This window comes from Centropristis striata, chromosome 11 (assembly GCF_030273125.1).
Source record: "Centropristis striata isolate RG_2023a ecotype Rhode Island chromosome 11, C.striata_1.0, whole genome shotgun sequence".
Lineage (NCBI taxonomy): Eukaryota > Metazoa > Chordata > Actinopteri > Perciformes > Serranidae > Centropristis > Centropristis striata.
The window spans coordinates 16474101-16489202 of NC_081527.1; the positions used below are offsets into that span (position 1 = coordinate 16474101).

Here is a 15102-nt window from a genome sequence, read left to right on the forward strand (position 1 = left end):
AGAGGCAAAGGGGGAACGCTCACACTGTTTGTTGTGTGATGTTCATGGACAAATAAACTCTTTCCGAGCCTCACCTGTACTGCCATCCTTCTTCTCATTGACACCATTGCATTGTTTTCTGTATATCAAGGTTGATAAATCTATTGTAAGACATAAAAATGAAAAGCTTTTGGCTTCTACTTGCTTAATGGACCAATGTCTATCTTGAGTGTCTTTCTTGGACACTTATTTTTGAGTTTACTGTATTTATCTATAAGAAAATGAATGGATCCACTGTAACATTGATGATTGCGTCTACTTTAAGCAAAAAGAAAGAATAAAAGGCTACATTATTGGCAAGATTTCATGATTCAGCATGCAAGAAAACACTTAAGATGGGCATTTTCTACAGTGAGATGAAGTAAGAAAGAAGACAGCCATAAAGGATGGAAATAAAAGAATCCCAAAGTATCTCAACTCTGGGCCCAATCTCCCTCCAATGGCTCATGAAGGGCTCCTATTCCCACATACCAGGGTCCCTTTCGCTGCTACTCGCAAAGACACACTCCTTTATCAGCTAGTTTTTGCTTGAGTGAACCGGGCCTGGGCCCTTTTGTTTTTTCATAGATTGCTGCTCTTTGTTCCCCCAAGTTTTTTCTCTCTCACTCACTCACTCTTCCTCACTCTCTTTCCCAATCTGCCTGTCTCCCTCTTCCCCTTTCTCTCCCTTCATCTCACTCTTTTTTTTTTTTTTTGCATTTAAAACCAGAGCTGAAGTGAAGCGGAAGCTGAGGGGGACACGGGCCTCAGAGACCACCACAAGTTCCTTTTAGCTCCGTAAAAAACAAGTTAAAAAAAAAAGCTATTAATAAATAACAACAGATGCAGAACACTGTGTGACTTACAGGAACACTTGGAAGATGTGTGAATCATCAAAGATTCCCTTATCCCCTCTCTGTGGCTCTGCTCTCACACAGGCCAACTGGGAGATGCTAAGGATGGGAAACTTGTGTTTGTTTCTGTATGTGCTGGCTTGTCATGCAACATACCGCTGTCAGCTTCAGACTGAAATATAAACAAATTATTTGTTTGCAAAGAAACATCTGCTATGATCTAAACTATCTTTTATAAATGGAGGACTCAATTGAAATATCACTTGTGACGACAAAAAAAGCTCTCTTTCAGTGACTCAATTTCTCAAGAGAACTTCGTCCTGATAAAAAGGAGAAGAAAAAAAAAATCTGCAAATGCCCAAATACGCCCAGACTCCACTGTTAACCGTCTTGTAGCCTCTCTCTGTCTTTCTCGAGGGACTTGAGGCTTGAATACTGCCCATTTTATTTGTTGGACAACTTGGGAGCTGGGAGCCCGAGGCATTACCATGAGAATGCCGAGTGTTAGCCGTGAGCTGACAAAGCCGGCCCCCCTCCCTCCTCCGGGGCCCCTGCACTGATGGACACTCACTCGTAAACTGAAAGAATGCTTACCATTGTCTGACCCAAAGGGCTCCCCTGCCACCACCACCACCACCACCGCCACCGCCGCCTCCCCGCCCTCAGTTCTACCAACTCACCACCCAGTTGCTGCTGCAGCCATCTCCTCTCTCTCTCTCCATCCCTCCCTCTCATTGCATCTCTCCCTCACTTTCTCTCTTTGAATTTCTCTGTCAGGACACCCCCCTCCAGTCCCTCTCTGGGCCCTAAAAGAACTCTATTACTGACCGCCGCTGTCAGTCACAGCACCCACTGACAGAACAGTGAAAGCCCAACTGTATGTCTCCATCGAGCATGTGTTAAAAGTTACGAACCCTTCTAAAAGCTCCAGTCTGCAACGCAAGTCAGATGGAAGCAATGACAGCAAAGGGAGAGCCAAGACTTTCGCTGAAATGTTTTAATATGCAAAAAAAAAGAAGTAAGATGGGTCAAATATTCCAAGACTTACGGTAAATAGGCGGAGCCTCCCTGTAGTTTGGCCCCTTCCCAAAAACAGTCCAATGGGGTGATTATCATACATGGGAATAGCTTGTCAATCATCTGGAATCAGGAAATAGTAAGAAAACATGGTTAAAAATCACAAATCAGGGGAATTAGTAAACATAGGATTAAAAAAAGATTGTTGTGAACTCACCCTTTCAATCATGACATTTTCTATAATAGGAACTCCTGATTTATAACATATTTTGTTAAGATCCCACGACCTACAAGAGAGAAAACACTTATTCGTTTTTTATTGCTGACACACGAGAAAAAGTTTTCACTAAACATGGAGGTGTTTCACTTACTTTCCAAACAAGGACACCTGGACCTTGCTGGCGGACAGGGCGGCTTCCATGTGAACCAGCAAAGCATCCTGGGTAAGAATATTGGTGCCCTCTTCTTTGGGGGTCTGGATGAGCATCTGTGAGGTAAATACTGACTCTTCTCCCTGCTTCTCCTTGGTATAACGAAGCTCGGTGCTCACTCGACTACCAGCTAGAAAACAAAGAATAAAGAACAGATTAATAGTCGATAGATAGTTGTGTGATAGTGTGTAGAATGCGTATATATGCACATACAGACTTACACAGGAACACACACATATATCGACCAACGCCCTTGGCCCTCGCCAGTGTTGGTTTTGAAGGCACTTCACACAAGCCAGCGTCTGGCCAAGAGAAATGAGTAATACAGCTTCTCATTGGCTCCTTCTGCGAAACAGATGTGCCCTGTTCATTTGGAAAACCAGCCCTCTGATGCCCCAAAACCCTCTGCCACTCTGCTCAGGGCAGCAGATATCGATTTAGACATTTTGAAGAAGAGAAGAGAAGAGAAGAGAAGAGAAATGAAGAGAAGAGAAGAGAAGAGAAGAGAAGAGAAGAGAAGAGAAGAGAAGAGAAGAGTTGAAGTTGAAATGGTGGTATTGATGTGGCGCAATGGATGAAAGACATCTCAGAACTTGCAGACACAAGGAAATAAAGAGAGGTAAATAGATTTATAGAGAGAGATGTATTGGATGTCAGAGGTGGTGATGGACAAAAAAAATGAGATAGAAAAGAGGATGAAATAATAACAGCGAGAGAGAGCTATGTTGTGCTGTGCGGTAGACTCCAGCCCCCTAATTACAGGAGGTTGCCCTGAAAAGAGTTTGCCAGCCGGGGGGATCTGTGCCTGTGCCAAGTGGACATGAAACATGCCGCGCTGGATCACAGAGGGCCCGTCTGCCCCTCTCGCTGTCCCACTACATGACAACCCCAGAGAGAGGGGGGGGGTTTGGAAACAAGGGCTATCTCCTTCTTAATTCTAACTCTCGTCTCTTTTACTCACTTTCCCTACACTGCACTCCATCCTGACTGCATCTATTCCACCCTTAACACTCCCTATAGTTCCTGCTTCTGTCTTTCTCTCTGTTTGTCTCCCTCTTTCTTTCTCTCTTCCCCTCACGCTCTCTGCACCTCCCCCCAGCCTGGAGCAGGCTCCTATAATTGATGGGGAGAAAAGAAAAAACAAACTATTCAGCCTGCGCCGCAAAAGTGTGAGATCAGGTTAGAACTCTGGGCCTTGGAGACACAGTCCAATATTTCTCGGCTTTGCTTTCAAGGCTTTAATTACCTACGCAGGGTCCTCAGAATATAGGGTCAACTCGTTTATTTGCAGCCATGAGTGTCTGGCTCAATGCATCCCAAAAAGAAAAAATCTAAATGTTCTTGCAGGATATTTTGCACATCTGGTCCTACAAGAAAAACATTTAAATCGAGAAATTTTTATGACACTTTTATTCAGAGGGAGTCACAACAACAAAAAAGATGTTGAATAATTTCCTCAAGACTCTTCTAACTGAGGAAATAAAGACTGGTTCTCTGAGTTTATTTGTCTTTTATTAAACCATTTTCACACTGTCACGTACATGCACAAAAAACCCGACTAGTGTGGAAACCAGTTCTCCACAAGTCCACTCAGCTTCCTTGCCACACAGATTTCCAATCAAAAAAGGCTACTACAAAATGGAACCCTTTCCGTTTGTGGACCTCTTTGACATCTGTTAAACCTTTTTTGACATTTCGTATGTTAACCTCTGCAGTGTGGGGTTTTGATCCCAACAGGAACTGGGTGGCTCGGAGAGACTCTGGCTCTGTAATTACAGGCCTCCTGAAGTAAATTATAGCTATTTGTGTCTCGTTCCTCCCATCTGGACCACCCAGGCAGCCAGTCCTCTCTCTTCTCTCTCTCTCGCTCTCTTTCTCGCCTTCTCTCCTCAACCCCTGGTCCGGCCCCAGCCACCCAACTCTGAGCTTCGCGACTACTCTGATCAGTTCAGCTCTTCTCAGCTCACTGCTCGCTCCAAAGCAAAGGGAATATTGTCCTTTCCTTTCTTTTCTTTTCTTATCTTATCTGTCTTTCTTTCTATCTCCTTCTTTCTCTTCTTCTACTTCTTTCTCTTTCTCACTCTTTTTCTATCCCCCCTACCCTCTCCCTACACTCAGCCTGCGCTCCACACAGCCTTAAAGAGACAGTTCCCGGAAATTTTCCCACCCTGGGAAGAAAGCGCCTTTGAGTGTGGAAACCCGGGGGTTTCATCACCCCAGCGGCTGATAATTTAACTACATGAGCAATTTTGTGACATGAAATATCAGTCCGTGTTTGGCAACATGATCAAAATTGAAGGAAAAAAGGAGCACAAAATGATCACAACTCCTTCTAAATCACATCCACAGTTCTTTTATTGGATGTTTTTTCGAGAAGCTCGACCACCATCTTGCAAATTTTAGCAAACAACCCCACTTTGCTGGGTGCAACATATGAATTCATTTACTAGCTTCACCACTAAAAGCACTTTCACAACAGTTACGACATTGGGAAAGTGAAAAGCAAATGAAAAATGTCACAACAAGCCCTGACACAGTCTCATGGCTGTGTGTGTATGAATATAATGTTCGTATGAATGTGTTTATACATGTGCCTGTGTGTGTGCGGGTACCGGTTTAAACACTGGAACCTCAGTCATTTCCTCTCCACCTGACCTTCCATCACCAGCAGCCGAACACCCAGAAGCCCACAACTTGGTGAAAAATGTGTGGCTTCTCACATCTGGCTTCTAGGCCATCTTTAAAGTGCTGTGCTTCAAATTTATTCTATTCTATTCTTTTCTGTCGTCGTGGCTTACAGGCCTAGTCCCAGTTCCAGGCCACGCTAGGTCAGACCAGGCCACCTTCAAAGTTCAGTGTGGTAGATTAGCTGGATTAGGGGGCCTCTGAAAGGCCCCACGCTGCTATGGAGGAAGACCCAAGACGAAGAGGGCTGAAAGTGACATGTATGCATTTACCTGCTACGTAATGCTTGGAAGTTACCCTTTCACACGGTATGGCAACATAAGGAGAAGTCTACACAGAACCTCTGTGAATAAAAGATAGATTTAAGGGAAAAAGAGGTCTGACCCCTTTAGAGTAGCAACAATATAAAAAAAAGACAGAAAGCTACCCTTTGGCTGCCATCTTCTATCCATCATTTACTTTTCCCTCTCAAACGTTTTTTTTTTCTTTTCTTAAATGTCCTCCAACAGAAGTCCTTTATGTCTTTTGATTTTCAGCAAAAGAGCCAAATGAGAAATGCATTCTCTTGGCCTGGCACCCAGCATCACAAACAAAAAACTCCTTTTGTCACATGTGGACTCACCAGAATCAGGACTGTGCCCCACTTTGGGTCCTCAGCCCAGCCCTGCCCTATGACATTCCCTAGCCAGGGCATCGCCTAAAGCAGGCTGCCCCCAGCAGATGGGCCGTTCCTCCATACAATCCTTCAGTGCAGCAGCTCCTGACTGAATGCAGACCCTTTTGTCATTCAACCCTTCAATTTCTTTCAGATGTTTCCCAACAAACAGCGGAATAAAATAGAGAGGGAACGTTTTTTTCACAACAAAAGCAAATGGACCAAAACTTTCCCAGCCTGTAAAACAATGCCAGAGTTGGCTGTGGGAGGGTGAGGCTGGGGGCAAGAAAAAGAAGCTGGCACTTTAGTATCTTACCTATAGAAATACAGTGTGTGTGTGTGTGTGTGTGTGTGTGTGTGTCTTCATGTGCACGCTGTATCTGTTCATTAATCGTCAAAGACAGTTGTGTTATTTTAGGAGGAGAAAATCCGGATTAATTTGCGAAAATTAAATAACTAATTTGATCAGTTTCAATGTGTTTAAATCCTGCAGCTCCAACCATCATGAAAAAAACAACCACCCTGAGATCACACCTTAAAAACAGTATAAAACAGTGAAAACAACATGAAAAATCAGTTTCACTTACATTCTATTCAGATGTGCCAGTGGTGTTAGCCACCACACATAAATTTCCACCAGGGTTGGCATTTAGGCACTTTCTATTTCCATATGTATAGGCTTGCCTCTGCTAATTATGCTAATCATGGGCAGAGTTGGCCACTGTGAAAAATAGTCACATTAGACACTCCACTGACCGCTAATACTGCTTAATGTGTGGTTGAAACATACATTCATCCCTGCCTGAAAGGCAAAATTTTTCCACGTTGCTGGTCTCATTCAGACGAGAAATGAATTTATTGAGCCTAAGAACCATTTCTTTTTTCCCTCCCAAGTACCAAGAAAATGTTCAGTCTCTCTCTATCTCTATCTCCCTCTCTCTTTACTTTTTATACTTTCACGGTGTAAAGACAGAGGCAAATGGTGCAAACTCTAAGGTGACTGGTGCCGCTTTATTTCGTGCAGACTAAAGACAAAGGGTGCTCTTCAGCTGGGAAAGAAAGGGTGCCACACTATATTGATTGAGTTTTCATTATCCTGTTTTCAGTTGCAATGCAGCCTTTCTCACTATATTGCATTCAATGTAGTAAAGACTGATGTCTTGTATAAAAGACTGTCTTGTGTAAAAGTACTGTCTTTGTATAAAAAGCTTTGACACCAAAATAACAGTATAAATGTTTAATACTTTTATCTATCAACGTAAATGTGGCCACATGGTGAATACTTTCTTCAAAAAGACAGGTAGGGAGCAGTGTGTTTCCTGTATCATGGAGGCCATGTGTCTGTCATATGAACATGTATCCATAGTTGCTCAATGTGTGTTTATTTGTTGGGGGGTGGTCTTGGTCTGACTGTTGAAGAGTGTGTGTGTGTGTGTGTGTGTTGGGGGGATGCTGAAAAAGGGGATGGAATGAGGGAGTCTTGGATTGAAGGATGGCGGGAAGGGGGGTGAAATAAACATGTAGAAGTGACCCAGGTTGACTCTGGTCTTGTTTGTTCTCTCTACCAGTGAGGTCCTGGGCCCTGAGCGCTGGGAGTTTATTTATCTAGCTGGGGCACCACCACGCACTATTCACCTCCAATAATGCCTCATAGAGCTCCCTTTCTCTGTCTGAACTGGGGCGCTGTGTGCGCTCCGATGAATTATAGCATTTACCTGCTGTGCTGCTCTGAGGTTTGTTTAGAGAAACAGCTCCAAACACCGAAAAGCCCACGTGTGCATTCGCTCATTTACACAAACCCAGACGTCTTTTCTCTCATCCAGGCTCTCTTTTAATCAATCTGTTTCGTGGTTTGATTTCATTGCTAGCTGGCTAAGCTAGCACTTCAGTCTATGCATTCATGCAATGTGGACTGTGTATGGTCTTTACCTCCCCCTTTCTACATGGCCTCTTTATGGGACATGTGGTGTGCCTGCTATCCGGATAGGCCCTGTCTCACTGCACTCATATTTGGACAGCTTGAGTCTGTGTACATGTCTGTCATGCCTCACCCAAACTCTGCCAAGAAGGATGAGTTTAGTTAATGTAAGAGTAAACACCACCACTTTTACATTGAGGCCATTTATTTCCTCTCTTTTCCCAAACAAGCTTTTCAAATGGGCCTTTGTAAAAGGAGAATAATCTGAGTTTATAACACTTACATCAAGCTTAACCAAGAGACTTCTCTCTCCACAAACACACCCTCTCGCAGTCCTTTCTGGTGCAAGAAACACATGCATGAGACAGTCTCACACTTGGTGTTTGTTCAAGTGAGACAGGCAAAAACACAAGCAAAAAAGTGTCAGCTAGCCATAAACCTTCCACCCTGTTCCTGCCCCAACCGCCCCAACGTCTGCTCTCATCCTTCTCTTCTTCCTGCACCTCTTTTTTTATGACTCCTCTCTTTTCTACTTGTAGACAATACAGAGTCATACCAGCTTTCCCACTCTGAGAGGTGGTCAGGCTACAAGCATAAACCATATAGGATAATGTATGTTTACAGTAAACTGGAGAACTACAGAGGGCTGTCCCAAGATCAGATGTTCACAGTTATAGTGGCCAAAATAATTCATGATAATGATTTATTGCTATACCTGTAGAAAACTGGGGTAACAAATAATAATTCTGTCAGTCAATTTTGCATTTTGTCTCTTTTTGGCAAATCACTACACTCAAAATACGAGTGAAGGGACCTATAGAGAGAGAGTTTGTAATGATAACTACATAGCAAAGCGAGAATGGAAAGAAACTGAGATTATTTGAGAGACACAGGATTATTTACATGATATTATCATATATGTGTGTTGTTGACATGACATCAATATGTCATTTTTTACCTCACGTAGTGTTCCTCCCTTGGGTCTACATACCACATTTAAAGCAAAGCTTAGGTCTTTTGGGTGATGTCTGTCTCTCTGTGACTGAGCAGTAAACCAGAAATAGTCCTTAATCCCCCTGTCAGACTAAACACCCTGATACTGCAGCTTTTATTCTCACCTACACAGTTTTCTCTTTTGTTGCATGTCCCTTTTGCAAATGCCCAAGAATCTTTAAGTCAAACAGAAATGATAAAGGCTGGAACTAAATTTGCTCTGGAACTCATAGCACAACTTCACTATCCTCCTCTGTCTCTTTCTGTCTACTCTCCCTACACAGAATCTGCTGCTGTGCTATGCTTCACAGTGTTTTGGTCCTGTAGGACGGGAGGAAGCAATTAAAAAAGCCCTGGTGGCCTGACTTCACAGAGCGGGCAGACAGACAGGTAGAAATATAAACAGACATACACAAAGCATAGGCAGACAGACGGGCACGAAGTCAGGAAATTCAGGCGGGCAGACAGACGGCTACACAGGCTGTACACACCAGAGGTGGCAAAGATGACAAGTGTATGTGTTTGTGTATGCGTGGGTGGGCTAGTATGAATATATGATGGGAAGCATATGCCCCTAACAGACAGACAGACAGACAGACACACACACACACACACACACACACACACACACACACAGCTCTCACACCATGTTGGCAGTGTTAACACATACAGTGTCAATTCACAGCTAGTTTATTCTGAACAAATGAGAGTGGGAAAGCTTTGTTTATGCTGCAATCTGGAAGAGCTGTTTCATAAGATTATAGTGCATAGAAACAAAATTACTTCTAAGTTAAAAAATATCCACAAAAACTGTCCAATGTAGAAATATATTTTGAGTCCCATAACATGAAGTCAACATTAGAGAGAATATCATCCCTGCTTCTTCTGGTTTATGGGCAACGGTGCATGTGTGTTTATCTGTGTTTGTGTGTGTGTGTGTGTGTGAGAGAGAGAGAGAGAGAGAGAGAGAGAGAGGGAGAACTAACCTCTCCTTGTTACCGAACCACTTTACTCTCCATTGAGGCCCTAGCAGCTTTGTCAATGGGCTATTGGTGGAAACAAGGCAGGCAGAAACTTTAGAAACATGGCCACGGCCTCTTAAAGGCACAGCATTCCTTTTCAGCCCCCCCTGTTCAACTCTCTCAATCCCGCAGCAAAACAACTGGCACACAAACATCTAAACATCTCCTTTAAGAGATGGATCTGCCAATTAGCTCAAGAGGTAATCCTGAAGCTTTACACTAACCAGAATGAAACCAAAGAAAAAGGAGACTGTGGAAATTCAAACTCTTGTTGCCTCCTTTTGTTGCAAATTCAGGCTTTTGCTGCTAGAAAAATCCAGAGACTACATTTCAAGCTTATTTTATAAATTGTGCCTGGTACAGGAAGGTATTTAAATTCCTGTGCAAGTGAAGCGCACAGCCTCCAAACACTTCTCTTGACACCATCAGCGTGTGATTTCTCAAACACCTCCGCACAGCTCCTGCGGGAGCCGCCTGTCCCCGTCCTCTAGTGACATGGTGGGCTTAAAAAACCCCATAGAGTCTGTTTATATTCACCAACTGCTGTAGCGCTTTTAGAGTGTGCAAAACAGGTGGGTAAACTTCAGCTGCATTCATTTATATTTTTTCTTCTTGTGAGGAGGAGAGAAGGAGGGAGGGAGGGGGTTTTAGGAGGAGGTGGTGCCTGCTTGCCTGCCTGCCTGCTTGCCTCTTGTTGAATGGAATCCAAGAATAGTTAGGGACCACACAGGGAGCCGAGGGGGGAGGGGTCAGAGCCCTCAAAGATGGCTAACCATTCACACAGTCCATCTGCTGCAGGGATCAGCCCCGGCACTGAAAGCCTGGGGGTTTAAAAGGAATTTGGCCAGTGTGAAAAACCAAATAAAGCTGCCTCTACTCCCGAAAATGTACAGATAACCTAAATCTAAAAATGCAGGAAGAGCAGAAAAGAAAACAAATCTAAAGGTTTGTGAGTCAGCGTTAACTCACAAACACAGTCATGCCTATAGGACAAGCCACAGATTGTCAGTGTCTGTATGACAGAAGCTGGAGAGACTATTGTAATGCAGTCATGTGTTTGGGTTTCTCAGGTAAACTGTGACTCAATTATGAACAGACATTAGCAAATAACACGGAGCTTGTAGAGCTCAACATACAGTATATTCTGATCCACAACACACAGGAGACACAGACACATTAGGAAGTTAATACCCTATCAAGAGGCTTCCTTTTATATAGTGATCATGGTGTTTATAATTGTAATTTTCACTCAGATAAAAAAGAGCTGCAACAATTAGTTTATCAACGGAAAAATAATCGCCAACTGTTTTGATCATCAACTAATTGTTAAAGTCATTTTTCCTGTAAGGTTTCAGCTTCTGGAGTATGCACATTTCTTGCTTTTTCTTTTCTATATATATCATGTTAATGTGATTATCTTTGGGTTTTGGGCTTAAAAAGCAAGACATTTAAAGACATCACATTAGACTTTAAGAAACTGGGATGGACATTTTTCTCTATTTTCTGACATTTTACAGACCAAAGCAATAATCGAAGTATCAATCAGCAGATTAATTGATAATGAATACAATCCTTAGCTGCAGTCCTTAAAACAACTTGAAACCAGTTCTCACAAATCTTCCTCCTTGCTGCTGCTTTAGTCTGGATTGCAGTCAATTAGTCACTGAACACCTAGTGCCCTCCCATGGCACTAAGATGACACTAACATGACCACCCTGCATCTTCCCACCAGCCACTATTGTCATTCAAACTCAAGTTAAACCCAGTGGGAAAAACAAGCCCATGAAAACGTACAAACTCTCAGCTGAATAAAAGGTCTTTAAATCCAGACACGAACCTTAAACTGAACTCAAAGATTGTTGCCACCTGATGTGTGTGAGGAATAGTCACATAGCTCAAAAGATCAACAGACATTTCTCAGACTCACCTTCCACCCATAGCTGTTCGATGTCCGTTTCGATGGCTGCGACTCGGAGTCCCACAGACAGAGCCCCGAATACTAAGAGTCCAATAAAGAGAACCTTCCCACAGTGCCTCTGGATGTGGCAGCCCAGAGAGAACAGGAGGGCCTGGAACCTCGCCCGGATCCACAGAGGGGCTTTCTGACCTACCGCCTTCCCCTGGATTCGAAGCAGGAGGGAGGGCGAGAAAAGGACAGTGTTATTATCACTAATATACCACACATAAAGAATGCATTATTGCACAAATGTCTAAAAAGTCATAGCTTGTATCTCTATCAGAGTCTCTGGTGTGAAGAATTTCTGAAGCATAGCTCACACATCTGTATACGGAGAGAAGTGTCTTTGTGTGGCATTTAAGGTGAAGCTTTGGTGACATGTCAAGGTGATAACTAGCTAACCACAGTCTTGATACCAGTGCTGTCAGATTCCTGCACGTCTATCGCCTGAACTCAGTCCAGACTCGGGATATTATCTCCCATGACACCCCACATCTGAGATGATTTAATCTGCACAGTTGTGGCAACAATTTGTACGAATGTGAAGCTCTGTGGAAAACTAGATCCAAGTCGTTTAAACTTAGAGGAAAAGTGATGAAAAAGAGCTTAAAGGACATTTTCATCCACACAGAACAAACACTGGATTTTATAAAAGCTTCAGTAATAGTGACAATTCAGTTAGATGAAGTTGCAAAAAGCTGTAACTCTGTATTATAAGGATCTGATCTTTCATGAGAATGCATCACAAAGTGTGATAAAAAAAAATGATTTTGCAGATATGTGGGCAAGTTGAAGCCTTGTTCTGTAACTTTTGCATTAAATTAATGCTAAAAATATGAAATGGTTACAAATAAAACTTTCAGCTGACATCTACTTCCCTATAGCAATCTGCATTATCCAGTTATTTTCCTCTAATTTGTAAAATATCTGTTAAAATCTCGACTTTACAGCGAGCCATTCAGTCTCTGTGCTACAAATGTCACTGCTGTAGAAGACATTGCACTGGTGTTGTGGTTTCTCTCAGCAGTGCTGAAACACGTCCAAGCATCCGGGCGGTCCAAAGATGCTTTGTCAGATCAAACTCAATCAGTGAATTCCTTTACAGGACCCACCACATTTCCAAACAGACCCCGGGCCAGTGCGCTCTCCGCTGCCTGCACAAAGCCAAAAACACGCACAACACGGCTGGGATATGGGAACAAACCCTCACTCAGCTCCCTCACGGTGGCTTTAACAATATAAATGAATGAGAGTCTGGTGTCCATTCAAACAAACAGCAAAGTTAACATGCTGCCAAATATGAAACTCTTGTTAAGTTGTTATCGCTTTATTCCAGAGGGTTCCCAGCGACTTCTAACACGTTTGTCCCAGAAAACGTAAGATTTCTGACATGTATATGAACATTTGGTGACACTTTCTTACGCTTTTTGGTTAAATGATAAACAGTTAAAGTGAACTACTCCTGTTTTCGCTGTCGGCTCCCTCGGGGAGCTCTGGTGGTCCCCAGTTTGGGAGCTCCTGCTTCAGCCTACATTCCCACATGCGCCCTCACAACTCACGATTAGATAACGACTAAATCAAAAGCTGCCTTTGAAGACTTTTCATTCACGGACTTGCGGAGTGAATGAAAGCTGCCTTCATAGTAAATCCAAACTATACTGCGAGCGCTGTATCACCTTTGAGATCTGTTTAAGTGCGAAAGCAGCGTGGCAGTAGCTGGGTCTCCGGAGCACGTCTGGGTTCGTAGGCGGCTGGGAGCGCGTATAACTCGGGGGTAAATCTCCATAGACGCCGGCCCCTGGGACCCCGCGATCCGAGGCCATAGTCCAAAGAGGGTGAACGGGGCGCGGAGACAGAGAATCGGTGCGAGTTCAGAAAAAGCGACAATAATCCAACATAGAAGAGGAGCGCATCCAGCAACGCCGGCGACAAGTTACAGAGACGATTTCTAGTCTTCCTTGGAGCCAAACAAGTCTCGAAACTCCATCCCAACATTATGCGCCGAAATCCGTATAGATCCTTCAGTCTTCATTCGTCCCGATAGTCTGTGAAACGGCGTCTCAGAGAGGAGTAGTAGTTGTAGTAGTAGTAGTAGTAGTAGTAGCGTATGTCTGAGCCGTCCGTGTCAAGTCTAACTCCGATCCCGTAGCAGTAACATTTGGAGAAGTTCGCCTCTCGGCAAATCCTGAAAAGGGAGGTTTGATGGAAAAGTGCTCCGGCTCCCATTGGCCAAGGAAGAGGCAAATTACTTTGCAAACATCGCCTATTATTAGCTGCTAAGCAACAGCTCACCAAAGTGGAGAGAGAGGGGGACCACCCAGGCTGCTGCTGCCTGGGCTGGAAGGAGGGGAGGAGGAGGAGGACGGGGGAGGAGGAGGAGGAGGAGGAGGGGGAAGGGGAGAGGGAGGGAGGGAGGGAGAGAGGAACTCTTTCAATAAACTCTGCACAGCCGCGCACGCACACATACACACACGCATACGAGCATGCGCGCGCACTCACGCACACAGCTTGCTGCCTGCACCGCCTCACTTGCTCTGTGAACATTATTCCCAGTGGCCGAGCCCTCCAGTTTGTAAGAAGCAATCGCACATGCCATCTATTGATATCACAGCCGCAGACACGCACGCACACGATTTTTCTGTTTCATCAGCAAAGGCCAATCAGTGAAAGAAAAAGTTAATTCAGCATTTTAGACAAGAATGTAAACATGTGATTCATTTTTTTTCTTCTTTCTGTATGGGAGAATTACAGATCTTTCAACACAAAACTTTAGGTCATCTTGTGTTTGATGTAGGGCTATGTATGTATTGCCAATACATATATGCCATTGTCATACATGATATAATGATACAGGGGTTGTAAATAAATATAAGGTTGTCATAATATCAGAATTTTAAACATATACAGCAAAAAGAAAAATACATCTTATGCGTTGAACATAGTATTATTTTCACAACCTACACACACACACACACACACACACACACACTGGAATGTATTTTTAAAGCTGCTATTATTGTTGTTTGCCTTTTCCTGCTTGTATGTTATTTTTTAATTTACTATTTTATACATGTTTATCTTTTTTCCTTTTTGTCTTTCTAAATGCATGGAGAGAAGCCAAGAGAAATCAAGATATTGTAAGGTATTGCAATTTCAAATAAAAAAATAGGAAAACTATCATTCAAAACAACACCATATGCATCAAATTTGAGTCAAATAAATGTAAATGTATGCAATCAGAGCAGTGGGATCTGCATTTGCATTTAGTCCGTGCACACATTTTTGTGCATTCTGTCTGATACAATCTTTGCATGCAAACTATTGATATAAAAAACAAAACAATGCAATGTTTCTAAGATTGTCAAAAAACACACATTGCAAGTATATTGATATTTTCTTACACCACTAGTTTGATGAGGTTTTGGAGCCTTCCATTTGTTACAGAACACCCCCAAAATACTTTTTTACCCTCTCACATCTTTGCTGCCAGTGCAGTTTGTTATAGGCAGCTGTGAGAAGAAAAAGATGTGTGTGTGTGTGTGTGTGTGTGTG

The 15102-nt window shown here is 43.2% G+C and overlaps 1 protein-coding gene across 2 annotated transcripts in view; it reads right to left on the reverse strand.

Annotated features, from left to right (window-relative positions):
• ptch2 (patched 2) overlaps positions 1-13808 on the reverse strand; it is a 29232-nt gene extending 15424 nt beyond the window's left edge. Inside the window, exons 1-6 of one of the 2 annotated variants that reach the window (XM_059345058.1) lie at positions 13227-13808; positions 11521-11713; positions 2261-2450; positions 2107-2176; positions 1921-2012; positions 837-1044 (exon numbers count right to left, since the gene is read on the reverse strand). In XM_059345058.1, coding sequence (XP_059201041.1) covers positions 972-1044; positions 1921-2012; positions 2107-2176; positions 2261-2450; positions 11521-11713; positions 13227-13373 — 765 coding nt within the window. In that variant the 5' untranslated portion in view covers positions 13374-13808 and the 3' untranslated portion in view covers positions 837-971. Of the gene's footprint in view, positions 1-836; positions 1045-1920; positions 2013-2106; positions 2177-2260; positions 2451-11520; positions 11714-13226 lie in introns of those variants that run through there. The other variant, XM_059345057.1, reaches the window with a different exon arrangement.
• Between the last annotated feature and the right edge of the window lie 1294 nt (positions 13809-15102).